General features: G+C 41.4%; 1 protein-coding gene across 4 annotated transcripts in view; it reads left to right on the top strand.

Moving 5' to 3' along the window:
• fam120b (family with sequence similarity 120 member B) overlaps positions 1–16,679 on the top strand; it is a 207,792-nt gene that overhangs the window by 82,620 nt on the left and 108,493 nt on the right. For all 4 annotated transcript variants that reach the window (XM_063056615.1, XM_063056614.1, XM_063056617.1 and 1 more), the window contains exons 3-6: positions 11,005–11,185; positions 14,367–14,480; positions 14,989–15,164; positions 15,748–15,840. In XM_063056615.1, coding sequence (XP_062912685.1) covers positions 11,005–11,185; positions 14,367–14,480; positions 14,989–15,164; positions 15,748–15,840 — 564 coding nt within the window. The remainder of the gene's footprint in view (positions 1–11,004; positions 11,186–14,366; positions 14,481–14,988; positions 15,165–15,747; positions 15,841–16,679) is intronic.

The following is a 16,679-nucleotide window of genomic DNA, read 5'->3' on the forward strand; positions in this document are numbered from 1 at the left end:
AAATTTTTAGAAACTATAATTATGGGAAATATTGATAGGGATTTGGAGAAGTTTGAATTGATGAAGGAGAATTGACGTGGGGTTGTTATAAGCATTTCATGTTTGAATAACTTGATTGAATTCTCTTAATGAGGTGGATTGGTTTGGTTAACTATTGTCACATTTATCAAGATATAGTGAAAATCCTGTTTTGCATAATGTTTATACAGACCAAATCATTAATAGTGCATTGAGCTAGAATAAGGTTGGAGAATATTGGAGAACAATGAAGAATAAAGAGTAAAAGATACCAAAAAAAGTGAAGAGCAGGTAAACAATAAAGTGCAAGATCATAACAAGGTAGATTGCGAGGCCAGGAGTGCATTGCATTCAGAGTGATTCAGGAATAGCTTCTTCCCCTCTGCTATCCAATTTCTAAATGGACATTGAGTCCATGAACACTACCTCACTTTTTTTATTATTATTTCTGTTTTTGCACTACTATTTTTAATTTAACTATGTAATGCATGCACACACTATGTATTTATTTATTTATTTATATTATCATACAGGTTTCCCCCACGATCCAAAGATAGAGCATTCCTATGAAACGGTTCGTAAGCCGGAATGTCGTAAAGTGAATAAGCAATTACCATTTATTAATATGGGAAAAATTTTTGAGCGTTGCCAGATCCAAAAAATAACCTACCAAATCATGCCAAATAACACATAAAACCTAAAATAACAGTAACATATAGTAAAAGCAGGAATGATATGATAAATACACAGCCTATATAAAGTAGAAATACTTTTCTGCAGCACTGTCTAGCGCAGCGAAAATCTCACGGCAGCACACTTGGCGGAAGCGCTCTCGGCAGAAACACTCTCTCCAGTAACCTTTAAGCTATGAAGCTGCCAAATCATACCAAATAACACATAAAAAATACACAGCCTATATAAAGTAGAAATAGTACAGTGTATGTACAGTGTAGTTTCACTTACCGGAATCAGGAAGACTCCAATAAATCGCAGTTTCGTCGCAGTTAGTGTGGTCACACAGGGGGTCAGTGAGGACATGGTGGAGGATTACAAATACCTGGGGATACGAATTGACAATAAACTGGACTGGTCAAAGAACATTGAGGCTGTCTACAAGAAGGGTCAGAGCCATCTCTATTTCCTGAGGGGACTGAGGGCCTTTAACATCTGCCGGCCAATGCTGAGGATGTTCTACGAGTCTGTGGTGGCCAGTCCTATCATGTTTGCTGTTGTGTGCTGGGGCTGCAGGCTGAGGGTGGCAGACACCAACAGAATCAACAAACTCATTCGTAAGGCCAGTGATGTTGTGGGGATGGAACTGGACTCTCTCACGGTGGTGTCTGAAAAGATGATGCTGGCTAAGTTGCATGCCATCTTGCTCAATGTCTCCCATCCACTACATAATGTACTGGGTGGGCACAGGAGTACATTCAGCCAGAGGCTCATTCCACCGAGATGCGGCACTGAGCGTCATAGGAAGTCATTCCTGCCTGTGGCCATTAAACTTTACAACTTCTCCCTTGGAGGGTCAGACAACCTGAGCCAATAGGCAGGTCCTGGACTTATTTCATAATTTACTGGCATAATTTACATATTACTATTTAACTATTTATGATTCTATTACTATTTATTATTTAAGGAGCAACTGTAATGAAAACCAATTTCCCCTGGGATTAATAAAGTATGACTATGACTAAACACTTGCTTATATGAATAACCACCTTCTGTAATTGTAAACACAAAATAATCTGCAGATGCTGTAAAAGATCAAAGCAACACTTTCAGTATGCTGGATGAACTTAGCAGGTCGGGCAGCATCAGTCAGAAACAATGAGTCGACGTTTCGGGCCGGAACCCTTTGTCAGGACTGAAGAATGAAAGATGGGGAAGGATTTGAAGAATGCTTGTAGCATCAGTTGAAAGACCAGTAATTTGAAAGACAAAGGGGTGGGGGAGGGGAAGCATTGACGTCATAGCCCTGAAAACAATGGGTAGTAGAAGAAGGAGGCGGAACCACGTGGGAGCTGGGGGAGAGGGTAGAGTGAAATAGGGATAGAGGAAGGGAGGGCGAGGGAATTACCAGAAGCTGGAGAATTCTATGTTCATATCAAGGGGCTGGAGACTACCTAGACGGTATATGAGGTGTTGCTCCTCCAACCTGAGTTTAGCCTCATCATGGCAGTAGAGAAGGCCATGTAGGACATATCTGAATGGGAATGGGAAGCAGAGTTGAAGTGGGTGGCTACTGGGAGATCCTGTCTGTTGTGGCGGACGGAGTGGAGGTGCTTCACGAAGCGGTCCCCCAATCTGCGTCGGGTTTCACCGATGTGGAGGAGGCTGCACCGGGAGCACCGGATTCAATAGATGACCCCAACAGACCCACAAGTGAAGTGTTGCCTCACCTGGAGGGACTGTTTGGGGCCCTGAATGATGGCAAGAGAGGAGGTGTAGGGACAGGTGCAGCACTTACGCTTACAGGGATAAGTGCCAGGTGGGAGATCAGTGGGGAGGGACGTGTGGACCAGGGAGTCACAGAGGGACTGATCCCTGTAGAAAGTGGAGAGGGGTGGAGAGGGAAAGATGTGCTTAGTGGTGGGGTCCTGTTGAAGGTGGCAGAAGTTGCGGAGGATAATGTGCTGGATCCGGAGGCTGGTGAGGTGGTAGGTAAGGACAAGGGGAACTCTGTCCCTGTTGTGGTTGGGGGAGGATGAGGTGAGGGCGGAAGTGCGGGAAATGGAGAAGATGTGGGTGAGGGCATCATTGATGACGGTAGAAGGGAGCCACGATCCTTAAAGAAAGATGACATTTGAGATGTCCTGGAACGGAAAGCCTCATCCTCAGAGCAGATACAGCGGAGACCGAGGAACTGGGAATAGGAAATGGCATTTTTGCATGTGGCGGGGTGGGAAGAGGTATAGTCGAGGTAGTTATGAGAGTCAGTGGGCTTGTAGAAGATGTCAGTGGACAGTCTGTCTCCAGAGATGGAGACCGAGACATCGAGAAAGGGGAGAGAAGTGTCCGAGATAGACCAAGTGAATTTGAGGGCTGGGTGGAAGTTTGAAGTAAAGTCGATGAAATTGACGAGCTCAGCATGGGTGCAGGAAGCAGCACCAATGTCGTCGTCAATGTACTGAAGGAAAAGTTGGGGAGCAGTACCAGAATAGGTCTGGAGTACAGACTGTTCTACATAACCAACGAAGAGGCAGGCATAGCTGGGTCCCATGCGAGTTCCCATAGCTATACCCTTAGTCTGAAGAAAGTGGGAAGAGGCAAAAGAGAAGTTATTAAGTGTGAGAACCAGTTCCGCCAACCGGAGGAGGGTAGCGGTGGTGGGGAACTGGTGAGGTCTATTATCCAGTTATCTATTACCTTCTGTAATTATTTTCTTCAGTTCTGCTGGGAAGTTTTCAGCAGCTTCAGTATCAGCCGAAGCACTCTCTCCAGTAAATGTTAAACTATGCAGCTGCCCTCGTCTCAGAAACTGATCAAACCACCCATGACTACCTTTAAATTCCACTTTCGCAACACTTTCATCACCATCGTCCAGTGCTTTCTGTTTCAGCTTATTAAAAAGACTGACTGATTTCTCCTTAAGTATAAGAAAACTTAATGGAACACCACGCTTTGTACACCCATCAATCCACTCAAGCAGTAGACTTTCCATTTTATCCATTATTGGATGCCGACTAAGAGAGACCGCTTTGCTACGAACAGAACCAACAGTAACATCGGCAGCTTTCAAAATTCTTTCTCTCTACGCATAAATAGTGAGAATGGTGGACGCAGGCAATTTCAACGCGCGGACAATGTCCTTACTTCATTCACCACAATCGAAACGCTTATTTATGTCTAGTTTTACGCTAAGTGTAACACGCTTACGAGCTCTTTTAGGCTTTTCCGATACCTTAGAACTCATCTTGTTAATGGATGCACAAAAAGAATCGAGATAAAGCACGGGCTTAAGCAATGGCGGCTAGAATGCAGTTCCGGGGGAGGAGCTTGGCTGTTCGGGCGCTCGCTGCCTTTTCTCGTAACAGTGAAAACACCTGTTAGCGAAAACAGGTAACTAATGTAGGTCTTTCGTAACAGTGAGTGTCGTAAAGCGAACATTTGGAAAATGGGGGCTACCTGTATATTGTATTGTACTGATACCGCTAAGTTAACAAATTTCATGACATATGCTGGTGATGTTAAATCTGATTCTGATTCTGATTTTATCATACAAGAAGCCTGCTGAAGAGTCTGATAACAGTGGGATAGAAGCTGTCCTTGTGTCTGAATTTTGTACCTTCTGCCCAGTTGGAGAGGGGAGAAGAGAGAATGTCTGGGGTGGGTGGGGTTTTTGATTATGCTGGCTGCTTTAATGAGGCAGAAAGAAATATAGACAGAGTCTGTGGGGGGGGGGCGGGTTCCTGTGATGTTGTTGAACAGTGTCCACAGCTCTGCAGTTTCTTGCCATCATTGTAGAGTCGTTGCCAGAGCAGGTGATGGAGATGGTTGATGAATAGAAAGCAGTCAGTCAAAATGTAGTTCATTGTGCAGTGAGACACCTAATTGCAGCAACATCACAGGCATATAGCATCTCTTAAGCAGCATTCATGAACACATTAAACATTAATTATTTACAGTTTTACAGGAAAGAATAGAATTAGAATTATTTAAAATCCATGTTTTATTTTGGTTTAAAAGGTCACCAGCAACTTAACTGAAACTAAAAGACAAAACATTTGAAGTTTGGCATATGATTAAGAGTGTTGCTCCTACTGGGACCTTTGCTTTCTTTGATATTTTTATTGGAATAAGCAGGCTTCTGCAGGCTAAAAATTTCCAAATTTGCAGATGTAAATGTTGGAAATAATCGACAGGGTAGTAATAGATTACAAGAAGGTACATTTAGTTGAATGAATGGGCAGATGAATTATAACGGGGATATACACTCAGTAGCCACTTAATTAGGTACAGAAGTGGAACTTGATGTTGTGGTCTGCTGTTGTAGCCCATCCACTTCAAGACTCAACATGTTGTGCATTCAGAGATCCTCTTTTGCACACCACTGTTGTAACCCATGGTTATTTGAGTTGCTGTCACTTGCTTGTCTGCTTGAAATCCGTCTAACCATTCTCCTCTGACCACTTTCATTAACAAGGCATTTTTGCCCACAGAACTGCCACTTACTGGAAGATTTTTGTTTATCACACCATTCTCTAGACACTGTTGTGTGTGAAAATCCCAGATCAGCAATTTGTGAGATACTCAAACCACCCCCTCTGGCACCAACAATCATTCCACAGTCAAGATCACTTAGACTACATTTTCCCTATTCTGATGTTTAGAGTGAGCACCAATTGAACTGCTGGACCATGTCTGCATACTTTTATTCATTGAATTGCTGGCACATGATTGGATGAATAGATATTTGTGTTAATGAGCAGTTGGACCTAATAAGGTGGCCACTGACTGTATGAAGCAGTATACGTTCTCAAAATATATAAGAGTCAACGTAGGCATAATGACATATTTCTAAAGTGTGTGCAGAAACATGCCTTCTATGGTATTACAATTTTAAAGACTCATTACATTTTTGGGATCCATCAGGAATGAAATATATGTATGTAATTAACAAATTATGATAAAAAATGGTTAATATGAGGATTGCAGGGTAATGTCCTTCATATTAACACATTGAACACACATGTCTATATAATGGGGTAATGTATAAGAAGTGGGGAGTATTTAATGCTCCCACCACATGCAAGAAGATCATTCTGTTCTTGAAATATCCTTCTTCAATTTAATTAGTAGTTTTTTCAAAACCACATGTCCATTTTTAAATTGGTGCCACAACAACCTCTTACTCAATGTCAGCAAGACCAAGGAGGTGATTATTGACTTCAGGAGGAGGAAACCAGAGGTACATGAGCCAGTCCTCATCGGCTGATCATAGGTGGAGAGGGTCAGCAAGTTTGAATTCCTCAGTGTTATCCTTTCAGAGGACCTATTCCAGGCCCAGCACATAAGTACAATTACAAAGAAAGCACGGCAGTGCCTCTGCTTCCTAAGGAGTTTGCAAAAGTTTGACATGATATCTGACAGACTTCTATAGATATGTGGTGGAGAGTAAATTGACTTGTTGCGTCATGGTATGGAAACACCAGTGTCCTTAAATGTTTTAAAAAAATCTTTTAAAAAAATAGTGGATATGACCCAGTCTGTCATGCGTAAAACCCTCGCCACCATTGAGCACTGTCGCGGGAAAACAGCATTCATCATCAGGGATTTTCACCATCCAGGTTATGCTCTCTTTAGGAAGAAGGTACAGGAGCTTCAGAGTTCATACCTCCAGGAACAGTTATTACCTCTCAACCATCAGGCTTATGACCCAAAGGGAATAATTTCACTCAATTTCACTTGCTCCATCATTGAAATGTTCCAACAACCTATGGACTCACTTTCAAGCACTCTTTAGCTCATGTGAATTCTAATACGAATTTTTGGAATCTCAGGGTGATGTATGTGTACTTTGATATACATTTACCTCGAACTTTGAAATTCTGAAATTGCTCCTGAAGTCTTTTTCATTCAGGATCACATCCCAGGAGGCAAAACATTTTTAAGGACTCTTATGTGAAGTGTTAGTAGGAAAGGTTTGATCAGGGAACTCGAGGTAAAGGAGCCATTAGGAGGTAGTGACCATAATATGATAAGTTTTAATCTACAGTTTGAGAGGGAGAAGGGAAGATTGGAAGTGTCAGTATTACAGTTGAACAAAGGGGACTATGGACCCATGAGGGAGGAGCTGGCCAAAGTTGACTGGAAAGATACCCTAGCAGGGATGACAGTGGAACAACAATGGCAGCTATTTCTGGGAATAATACAGAAAGTGCAGGATCAATTCATTCCAAAGAGGAAGAAAGATTCTAAGAGGAGTAAGGGGTGACCGTGGATGACAAGGGAAGTCAAGGACAGTATAAAAATAAAGGAGAGGAAGTATAACATAGCAAGGATGAGTGGGAAGCCAGAGGATTGGGAGACTTTTAAGGAGCAACGGAAGATAACTAAAAAGGCAATACGGGGGGAAAAGATGATGTACGAAGGTAAGCTAGCCAAGAATATAAAGGAGGATAGTAAAAGCTTCTTTAGGTATGTGAAGAGGATAAAATTAGTTAAGACCAAAGTTGGGCCCTTGAAGACAGAAATGGGTGAAATTATTATGGAGAACAAGGAAATGGCAGACGAGCTGAACAGGTACTTTGGAACTGTCTTCACTAGGGAAGACACAAACAATCTCCCAGATGTAATAGTGGCCAGAGGATGTAACTATGAAAATGGATATGGGAGAGCCAGTGGATATGGTGTACCTAGACTTTCAGAAAGCCTTTGATAAGGTCCCATATAGGAGGTTAGTGTGCAAAATTAGAGCAAATGGTATTGGGGGTAGGGTACTGACATGGATAGAAAATTGGTTGGCAGACAGGAAACAAAGAGTAAGGATTAATGGGTCCTTTTCAGAATGGCAGACAGTGAATAGTGGGGTACCGCAAGGCTCGGTGCTGGGATCGCAGCTATTTACAATATACATTAATGATTTGGATGAAGGGATTAAAAATAACATTAGCAAATTTGCAGATGATACAAAGCTGGGTGGCAACGTGAAATGTGAGGAGGATGTTATGAGAATACAGGGTGACTTGGACAGGTTGGGTGAGTGGGCAGATGCATGGCAGATGCAGTTTAATGTGGATAAATGTGAGGTTATCCACTTTGTTGGTAAGAACAGGAAGGCAGATTACTATCTGAATGGTGTCAAGTTAGGAAAAGGGGAAGTACAACAAGATCTAGGTGTCCTTGTTCATCAGTCACTGAAAGTAAGCATGCAGGTACAGCAGGCAGTGAAGAAAGCTAATGGCATGCTGGCCTTCACAACAAGGGGAGTTGAGTATAGGAGCAAAGAGGTCCTTCTGCAGTTGTACAGGGCCCTGGTGAGACCACACCTAGAGTATTGTGTACAGTTTTGATCTCCAAATTTCAGAAAAGACATTCTTGCTATTGAGGGAGTGCAGTGTAGGTTCACGAGGTTAATTCCCAGGATGGCGGGACTGTCATATGTTGAAAGATTGGAGTGACTGGGTTTGTATACACTGGAATTTAGAAGGATGAGAGGGGATCTGATTGAAACATATAAGATTATTAAGGGATTGGACACGCTCGAGGCAGGAAACATGTTCCCGATGTTGGGGGAGTCCAGAACCAGAGGCCACAGTTTAAGAATAAGTGGTAGACAATTTAGAATGGAGTTGAGGAAAAACTTTTTCACACAGAGGGTTGTGGTTCTGTGGAATGCTCTGCTTCAGAAGGCAGTGGAGGCCAATTCTCTGGATTCTTTCAAGAAAGAGATAGAGCTCTTAAAGATAGCGGAGTGAAGGGATGTGGGGAGAAGGCAGGAAAAGGGTACTGATTGTCGATGATCAGCCATGATCACAGTGAATGGCGGTGCTGGCTCGAAGGGCTGAACAGCCTACTCCTGCACCTATTGTCTATTGTCTGTTGAAAGGCTGAAAATAAACAGACCCCCATCCACTGCAATACTAACCACTGGCACTAAATACTCCCAGGTCAGGCATAGCAGAATAAGTTCCCTGAGCACCACCCAACTGCATGGCATAATCGAATTCCCACACCTCTCCGTGTGAGTGTACCAAATTATCAAACTGCACACACTATATGAATAACTCTAACTCACCTAACAGAAGACAGACTTTGAAAAAGCCAGTCTTTAATGACATTCACTGTTAATTACCTCTGTGTATTGGGCTTTAAACTCCGATAGATCTGCCTGAGGTATGGAGCCAAACTGAGCACAATGGTGAATGGGCACCACAGTAGCGTAGTAGTTAATGTGATGGTATTACAGCTCGGGGCAATCAGGAGTTTGGAGTTTAATTCTGCCACTGTCTGTAAGGGGTTTCTGTACTTCCTCCCTGTATAATGTGTGGATTTCCCTGGGTGCTCCGGTTGCCTCCCACAGTCCAAAGGCTTACTGTGTAGGCTAATTTGTCATTGTAAATTGTCCTGTGATTAGGTTAGGGTTAATCAGGGTTATAGAGTTGTAGGGGCGGCTTGGCTCCAAGGGCCTCCTCAGTGCTGGATCACTAATTAAATAAAAGAAATGATTCATTGAAATAGACCATAGACAACACATTTCACTCAGAGGGCAGGAAAGATATTTTGTCAATTGATTTATGTTTTTACATTGCTCAAGTTAGAAGTAAGTTTGTGAATTGAGAAATTATTTTTGTTTCTATCAGTGTTAAACAAATTTGGGATGAAGTTGTGCCATATTGATAATGTGCCTGTTGCTACTCTCTAAGAAATGCAAGATTTCATTGTTATCTCTAATTTGCCTTCTGTTGGTGGATGCAAATTAAGGTGCCAGCTTTGGTTCCTTTGTGCCATGAGTCATAGGTTCATGGAGTTGAGAGTGTAATTATGCTGAAGCTTCATAGAGCAAGACGCACAAAATGCTGGAGGAACTCAGCAGGTCTATCGATGTTTTTGGGCCAAGACCTTTCATCACGACTGGAAAGGAAGGGGGAAGAAACCTGAATTAGAAGGTGGGGATGGGAGGGGAAGAAGTACAAGCTAGAAGATTATAGCTGAAGGAATGTGGGGAAGGGATGATGAAGCCAGAAGCTGGGAGGTGATAGGTAGAAGAGGTAAAGAGCAGGAGAAGAAGCAATCTAATAGGAGAGGAGTGTGGACCATGGGAGAAGGGGAAGGAGGTGGGGCATCAGGGGGAGTTGATCGGCAGATGAGGAAAAGAAAAAAGAAAAGAAGGGAGTCAGAGTGGGGAATGGAAGAAGAGGGAAGGGGGAGTTAGAGAAATCGATGTTCGTGCCACTCAGGTTGGAAGCAGAATATGAGGTATTGCTTCTCCAGCCTGATTCAATACTATATTATGCTAACTTTCTCTCTATAACAATGTTGATGCGTTTCACAACTACAGTCTCTTTGAGATATTAAGCACTTTGAGACATTCAGGGCTTACTGAAAAGTTTTACAAGTCTATTTTCACCATAAATGTTGTAGCAACCATGCAAAAAGATTGGGTTCAAAGCAAAAGAGACTGGAACTACTCAGCTAGTCAGCCAACATCTGTGGAAGTTAATATTTCAGGATGAAATGAAACAAGCTTCAACATTCAGAGGAAGAGAGAAGATATGTGATAGAATGTAAAGCAGGAGAGGTTAAATGGCAAAAGTGAAAAAGGGAGAAAACAGGACAAATAAGGTAACTTAAAGCTGTGAATTGTTACAGTAAAGTAATCTTGTGAAATTCCAGAGAAAATGATTGTGAATGTTTGATAACTAAATGAAAAGGCAGGAACTGTTGATAATCTGAAATTGTTGAATTCAGTGTTGAGTCTAGAAGGCTGCTCTGCCTGATGGTGACTTTGCATAGTCTGGCTTTTCCTGCGCTTGAGAGTTCCCACTATTTGACATTGGCTTTGTGTGAATTGCTGTACAAGACCGTGATGCATTGACATTTGTTGTTTTGCAGCAGCAGTGCAGTGCAATATATAAAATGCACTATAAATTATAATGAGAGGATATATATTAAATATGTAGTGCAAAAAGAGAGAAAAAATAGGTTGTTCATTGCCAATTCTGATGGTAAAGAAGAAGTTGTTCATAAACTTTGAGCATGTCTCTCTTCAGGTTCCTGTACCTCCTCTCCAATGGTAGCACTGAGAAGAGGGCATGTTCTGGGTGATGGGGTCCTTAATGATGGATGTCATCAATTTGAGGCATCACCTTTTGAAGATGTCCTCAATGGTGGGGAGGCCTGTGCTCATGACATATTGACTTTTCCTTCACCATCACTAGTTTCCAGATGTTCCTACATTATAGCATTACAGTGGCTCACCAGACTGAACTTATAAAGAAAGAATATGCTCATTAAAACTATTTTCCTTTTTAATTTTAAAAGTTTGCAAGAGAGAAGCATTTCAAAGCTGAGAGCTCTATGGTTTATAAGATCTTGAGTACTGGAGAGGTTGACTGCAGCAACACACTGGAAGATGAGTTGGATCCAGACCTTCCTGGACAAGCAATTGTTTATCGATCTGCTCGACAGTCTGTTTATGGCATTCTTCTAGCAGCTGAATCAGGTAGGAATATTTTAAATATTTCGATTGTTCAAATGACAGGTGACACAGTTTCAGGTACCAACAACATCTTGCATCATTCCATAGACCTGGAGGAGTTTCATGAGGATGTTGAACTTTCAGGGTAATAATCAAGTGGCACTGCTGCTGTTAGGGCAACTTGGCCATTTAATGGGATTAGTTTTGCCATTCAAATGTCAGGGGAAAATAAGGATAGTTTTATTTCCTTACAATCCCAACATGACAATTAACCTTGATGTGAAAGGACTTGCTCATTCAAGCATAACAACAGGAATTCTGCAGATGCTGGAAATTCAAGCAACACACATCGAAGTTGCTGGTAAACGCAGCAGGCCAGGCAGCATCTATTGGAAGAGTTTCAGTCGACGTTTCAGGCCGAGACCCTTCGTCAGGACTAACTCTTCCTTCAGTTAGTCCTGACGAAGGGTCTCGGCCTGAAACGTCAACTGAAACTCTTCCAATAGATGTTGCCTGGCCTGTTGCGTTTACCAGCAACTTTGATGTGTGTTGTTCATTTAAGCAGACCACTTACAAAATGATTCCTTTATATACAAATCCAAGAATAAACAGTTATGCATTGTAGAAAATCTGTACTATTATCTGTACTACTTGTCTGTTTTCCCAAATTTCATACATCTCATTAGTTTCTTCACTATTCAGCCATGCATATGTGGAACCATAACGCACAACACCAACAGAGTCCTGAGTTTATATATTATCTGTAACATAGAAGAACATCCCATGGTGTTTAGCAAGGTCCATCAGGCTCCTGATCCAGCATGGATAACTTCCCACCTCAGCTCTGAACTGACTCTACAACCTGTAGACATATTTTCAAGAACTCTAAAACTCATGTTCTAAGTATTATTTATTTACTTTTTTATTAGTATTTGAACAATCTGTCTTAATTTGCACACCAGTTGCTTGTCAGTCTTCGTTCGTGTACAGTATGGTTCTTCATAAATTCTATTGTAAGTCTTTATTTTCCTGTAAATAAAGCCAGCTAGGAAATGAATCTCAAGGTAAGAAATACACCCTCTGATAATAAATTTACTTTGACTTTGATCCTAATAAGAAATTAGCACAGAGAAGGAAATATCAGATGACTAAAAACTTCTTTGGATAGTCGGGTTTTAAATAAAGGGAAGTTAGTATTCATGAATTTATAGTCAAGGGCACTAAGTAATGGTGAAGCAAGAGACTACAAATGCTGTCATCTGCAGCAAAAAGTAACCTGCTGGGGGAACTCAGTGGGTTAAGCAGCAACTATGGAAAGTCAATGTTTGGAGTTGAGACCCTTCGTCAGGATTGAGAGTGTAGAGGAGAAATAGCCAGTGTAAAGAGGTGAGAGGGCAGCTTGAGGCAGGGCTGGGCAGGTGATAGGTGGAACCAGGTGAGGTGGGAGATGATGGGCAAGTTGAGGTGGAAACTGAAGGCAATAAATGAGTGTTTTTTAAAAATCTGGAATGTGCAAAATGTCTTAACTGGAGGAGCACAGAGAGCTCAATTTTCTTTTAAAAGATTACAGAGATAGGAGGGTTGAGTCCAGTAAGACATTTTGTAACTAGGAGGGAAAGGTTCTGGCTCAACAATACTGTCATTTTAAGTCAGGTGGAATAATATTAATGGGTAAAAGAGGTGGTGCAAGTTAATCTACAGACAATTTCAATAACTTAAGTTCATAGAAGTAGAAGGTGCAACTCACCAGAGAACGTAAAATATCAAAGCAGTAGTAGCATCATGGTCCCTTGAACCTGTTCCATCCATCCTGAGGATCATTGGTCATCCTGTCTATTTCCTATCTGATCCTTATAATACCTTGATACTCTAAATTATATCCGTCTGAGCTTTGACTGTACTCAATACTAAAGCAACCTCAACCTTGTGGGTTAGTAGAGATTTTAAAGGTTCTATAACCCTCTAAGTAAAGAAATTTCTCCTCAGCCCAGTCCTGAAGAGACACCCATAATCCTCAGACTTCGCTTCTTAATTCAAAGTTCAAAATAAAATTATTCTTCAAGTACATACATATCACCATACACTAACTTATGGCCAAGTGGTTAAGACATTAGACTAGCTACCTGAAGGTCGTGAGTTCGAGCCCCAGCCGAGAGAATGTGTTGTGTCCTTGAGCAAGGCACTTAATCACACATTGCTCTGCGACGACACTGGTGCCAAGCTGTATGGGTCCTAATGCCCTTCCCTTGGATAACATTGGTTTCGTGCAGAGAGGAAATTTGCAGCATGGGCAACTGCTGGTCTTCCATACAACCTTGCCCAGGTCTGTGCCCTGGAGAGTGAAGACTTGCAGATCCATGGTCTCGCAAGTCTAACGGATGCCTTAAACACTAGCTTGAGATTCGTTATCTTGTGGACGTTTACAGTAAATACAACAAAACACAGCAGAATCAATGAAAAACTACACACACAAAGACAATCAATATGCAGAAAAAAGCAAACTGCAATTACAATGAAAAAATTGAGAACATGGTAAATGACCTTGAGAACATGATGAATGAGAATTCTGATCTTTGCACTAAATAGCAGTTGTCTCTTGCATTTATTCTTTCAACCCTTTCAGAATCTAGAAGATCAGCTTTCATTCTAAGCCCCAGTTAGTATAGGCCAAGCTTCCTGTGACACACTTTGTAGAACAGCTTTCTCATCCAGAGTGAGGTGCTGGTCAGGTGAGGAAAAGATAAAGGGTGAGAGGGGAACTAGATTGCAAAATGGAAAAAAAAGATGGGATGGGGGGAGAGAAATTACCAGAAGCTAGAGAAATCAATGATCATGCCATCAGGCTGGAGATCACGATTATGACACAGGACAGAAAACACTTAAAATAATGCAGGCCTATTTTGAACTACCACCAGAGTGGACTAACTGGATAGCACTTTCAAAGAGCTGGCATTGGGAAAATGAACTAAATTGAGGTTGTCTATGCTATATAATTCTATGATGCATAGAATAGGTATTATTAAAATACACTGACTTGAGAATTAGATGCTGTGGATTCATTGTCAGGGAAAGTCAACACAGGCCTGTGAGAATTAGATGAGCTCTTATCATTCTGAAAAGCTCTATGATTTTAATGTTTTGTAAGTTAGCTAAAAGGAGATATCCGGTTCATCTGATAATCCTGTTTGAAATTCCTTATGTCTAGAAGCCCAGCCTAATTCTGTCACATCATGCCGTACTGTAAAGGAATGGTTTGTATATCCAGGTAACCTGCTCCAGCAGCCAGATCTTGTGCCAGCTCTACCACCAGAACTACCAGGTACTTCCAGTCTTTTTTGCCTTTCTGTATTTTGACGTATGTAGCAGGAAAAAAAGTGAAAGGGCTCAATCCATAGCACCTTTCACGTCTCCAGTGTGATATTGTTGCATTGCACGAATAATACAGTACCTTTGAATTGGAATGACTCTTGCAGGAAATCTGGCTCCCAGACTGCACCCAGATAAGAATTTCTAAACACCACTAAGACAGATGATCGGTAAACTTTTTACTTTGACATTTGTAACATCTCCAGCACTCCTGGATGTTTGTATCTTGGGAATACAGGATACTAACATCAACTGTAGAAACTGGAGCAGTTCTCAGTGAAAGCAAATAATTTCAGTTTTAATAGGAACACACAAAATGCTGCAGTAAATCAGGAAGTCAGGCAGCATCTATGGAAGGGAATAAATGGTCAATGTTTTGGGCTGAGGCCCTTCACTAGATATTGAAACGTTGTTATTCCAGTTTTAATAACTCCAATAATAAATCAATCCTTTGTTTACAGGAGGAATTCCAGATTTACAAACCTTGTGGCTAACAGAGGGATCAGTGGTTGAGGAATTGCGCTATCGCACATTTCTCGCGTGCTTTGGCATACAGGATTTTATTGAGGAATTTCAGCATCTGGAAGATCCCACAATTACTGCGGTTTGCTGCCTACTCACCTATATCACACTGCAAGTGAGGAGAAGCAATGCTTGTTTCAGTCATGGTAATAATGCCATCAAAACCACCAGGTTTTCATGGCATCATTATGACAATATGTTTGCCACCAATAATGAGGGAGTTTCTCTTGTTCATTCACTGAAAGTATTATTAGTCGCCACTTACTGGTTAATGCAAGTATCTAATCAGCCATCATGGGGCGGCAACTCAGTGCATGAAAGCATGCAGCAAGCAGTTCAGTTGTTCAGACCAAACATCAGAATAAGGAAACAATGTGATCTAAATGACTTTGATCATGGAATGATTGCTAGTGCCAGACAGGGTGGTTTTTTGAGATTTTCACCCACAACAATCTCTAGATTTATGGAGAATGGTGTGAAAAACAACGGATCTTGCAGTTCTGTGAGTGAAAATGCTTTGCTAATGAGAGAGGTCAGAGGTTGTGCAGATCGTAACTGGATAGTCTAGAGGAAATTACGTGCAGGGCACCCATAGAATGCCCACAGAATGATTTAAAAGTTCAGCATGATCTTATGGTAGGTTGGAAATGGTCTAGTGTGATTCCAGTGTTTTAAATGTATCGCATTGCTTGTTTCAGGTCAGCACATTATCTCTGGAGGACCTGAATGCATATTTGGCCCAAATGCTATGTATTCAAGAGAAGTCAGCTGACCATCTCAGTCAGATACAGGTACGTGATATTGCATGTCCCAGATAATTTTCATTTTACCTTTCCTAGTTTTTAGCACACAAAATTTGTGTTACCATCTACTGAATAAATTGATCTCTGTAATTAATATTCCATTTATAGAAGTAAACTAGGTTTCAAACCAAAACTACAGTTTCACGGAGTGCTTGTTATAAACTTACCTGTACCAGAATTCAGTGGATTAGTTTAACGATTTGAAAACTCCAAGTACATGTTAAACTGTTTAAATTCAATTAGTGCAAGTCTTTTAAATATTTGGTATGAATGATATTGACAGCTGCCGTCCTTCCATTTGCAGGGAATTTCACTACAGACCCATTCCCACCTCATGCAACTGAATCCCAAGTCAATCTAGAACTCAAGGTCATGGGTTAAGGGTGAAAGGTGAAATGTTTAAGGGGAACATGAAGGGGAGCTATTTTACTCAGAGGATGGTGAGAATGTGGAACGAGCTTCTTGCAGAAATGGTGGATGCAGGATTGATTTCCACATTTAAGAGAAATTAGGATAGGCACGTGGATGGGAGGGAAAGGGGGGGGGCTATGGTCTAGGTGAGAGTTGCAGAATACAATGACTTGTAAAAGTATTCAGCCCCAATCCTTTGTTCCTGTAAATGACTATTAGAACCAAGGATATTAATCAGTTTAACTGAGAATTTTTATTTATGAATCACATGCTTCACAGAATCATATTTTACACAGAGAACCCCAAAACACAATAAACTAAAAGTTCAAAATCTGAAATGTCAGCAGTTCAAAAGTAATCATCCCCCTTTGCTCAGTACTTAGTTGAACCACCTCTCACAGATATTACAGGCACTC

The sequence above is a fragment of the Mobula hypostoma genome, chromosome 8 (assembly GCF_963921235.1).
Source record: "Mobula hypostoma chromosome 8, sMobHyp1.1, whole genome shotgun sequence".
Classification (NCBI taxonomy): Eukaryota; Metazoa; Chordata; class Chondrichthyes; order Myliobatiformes; family Myliobatidae; genus Mobula; species Mobula hypostoma.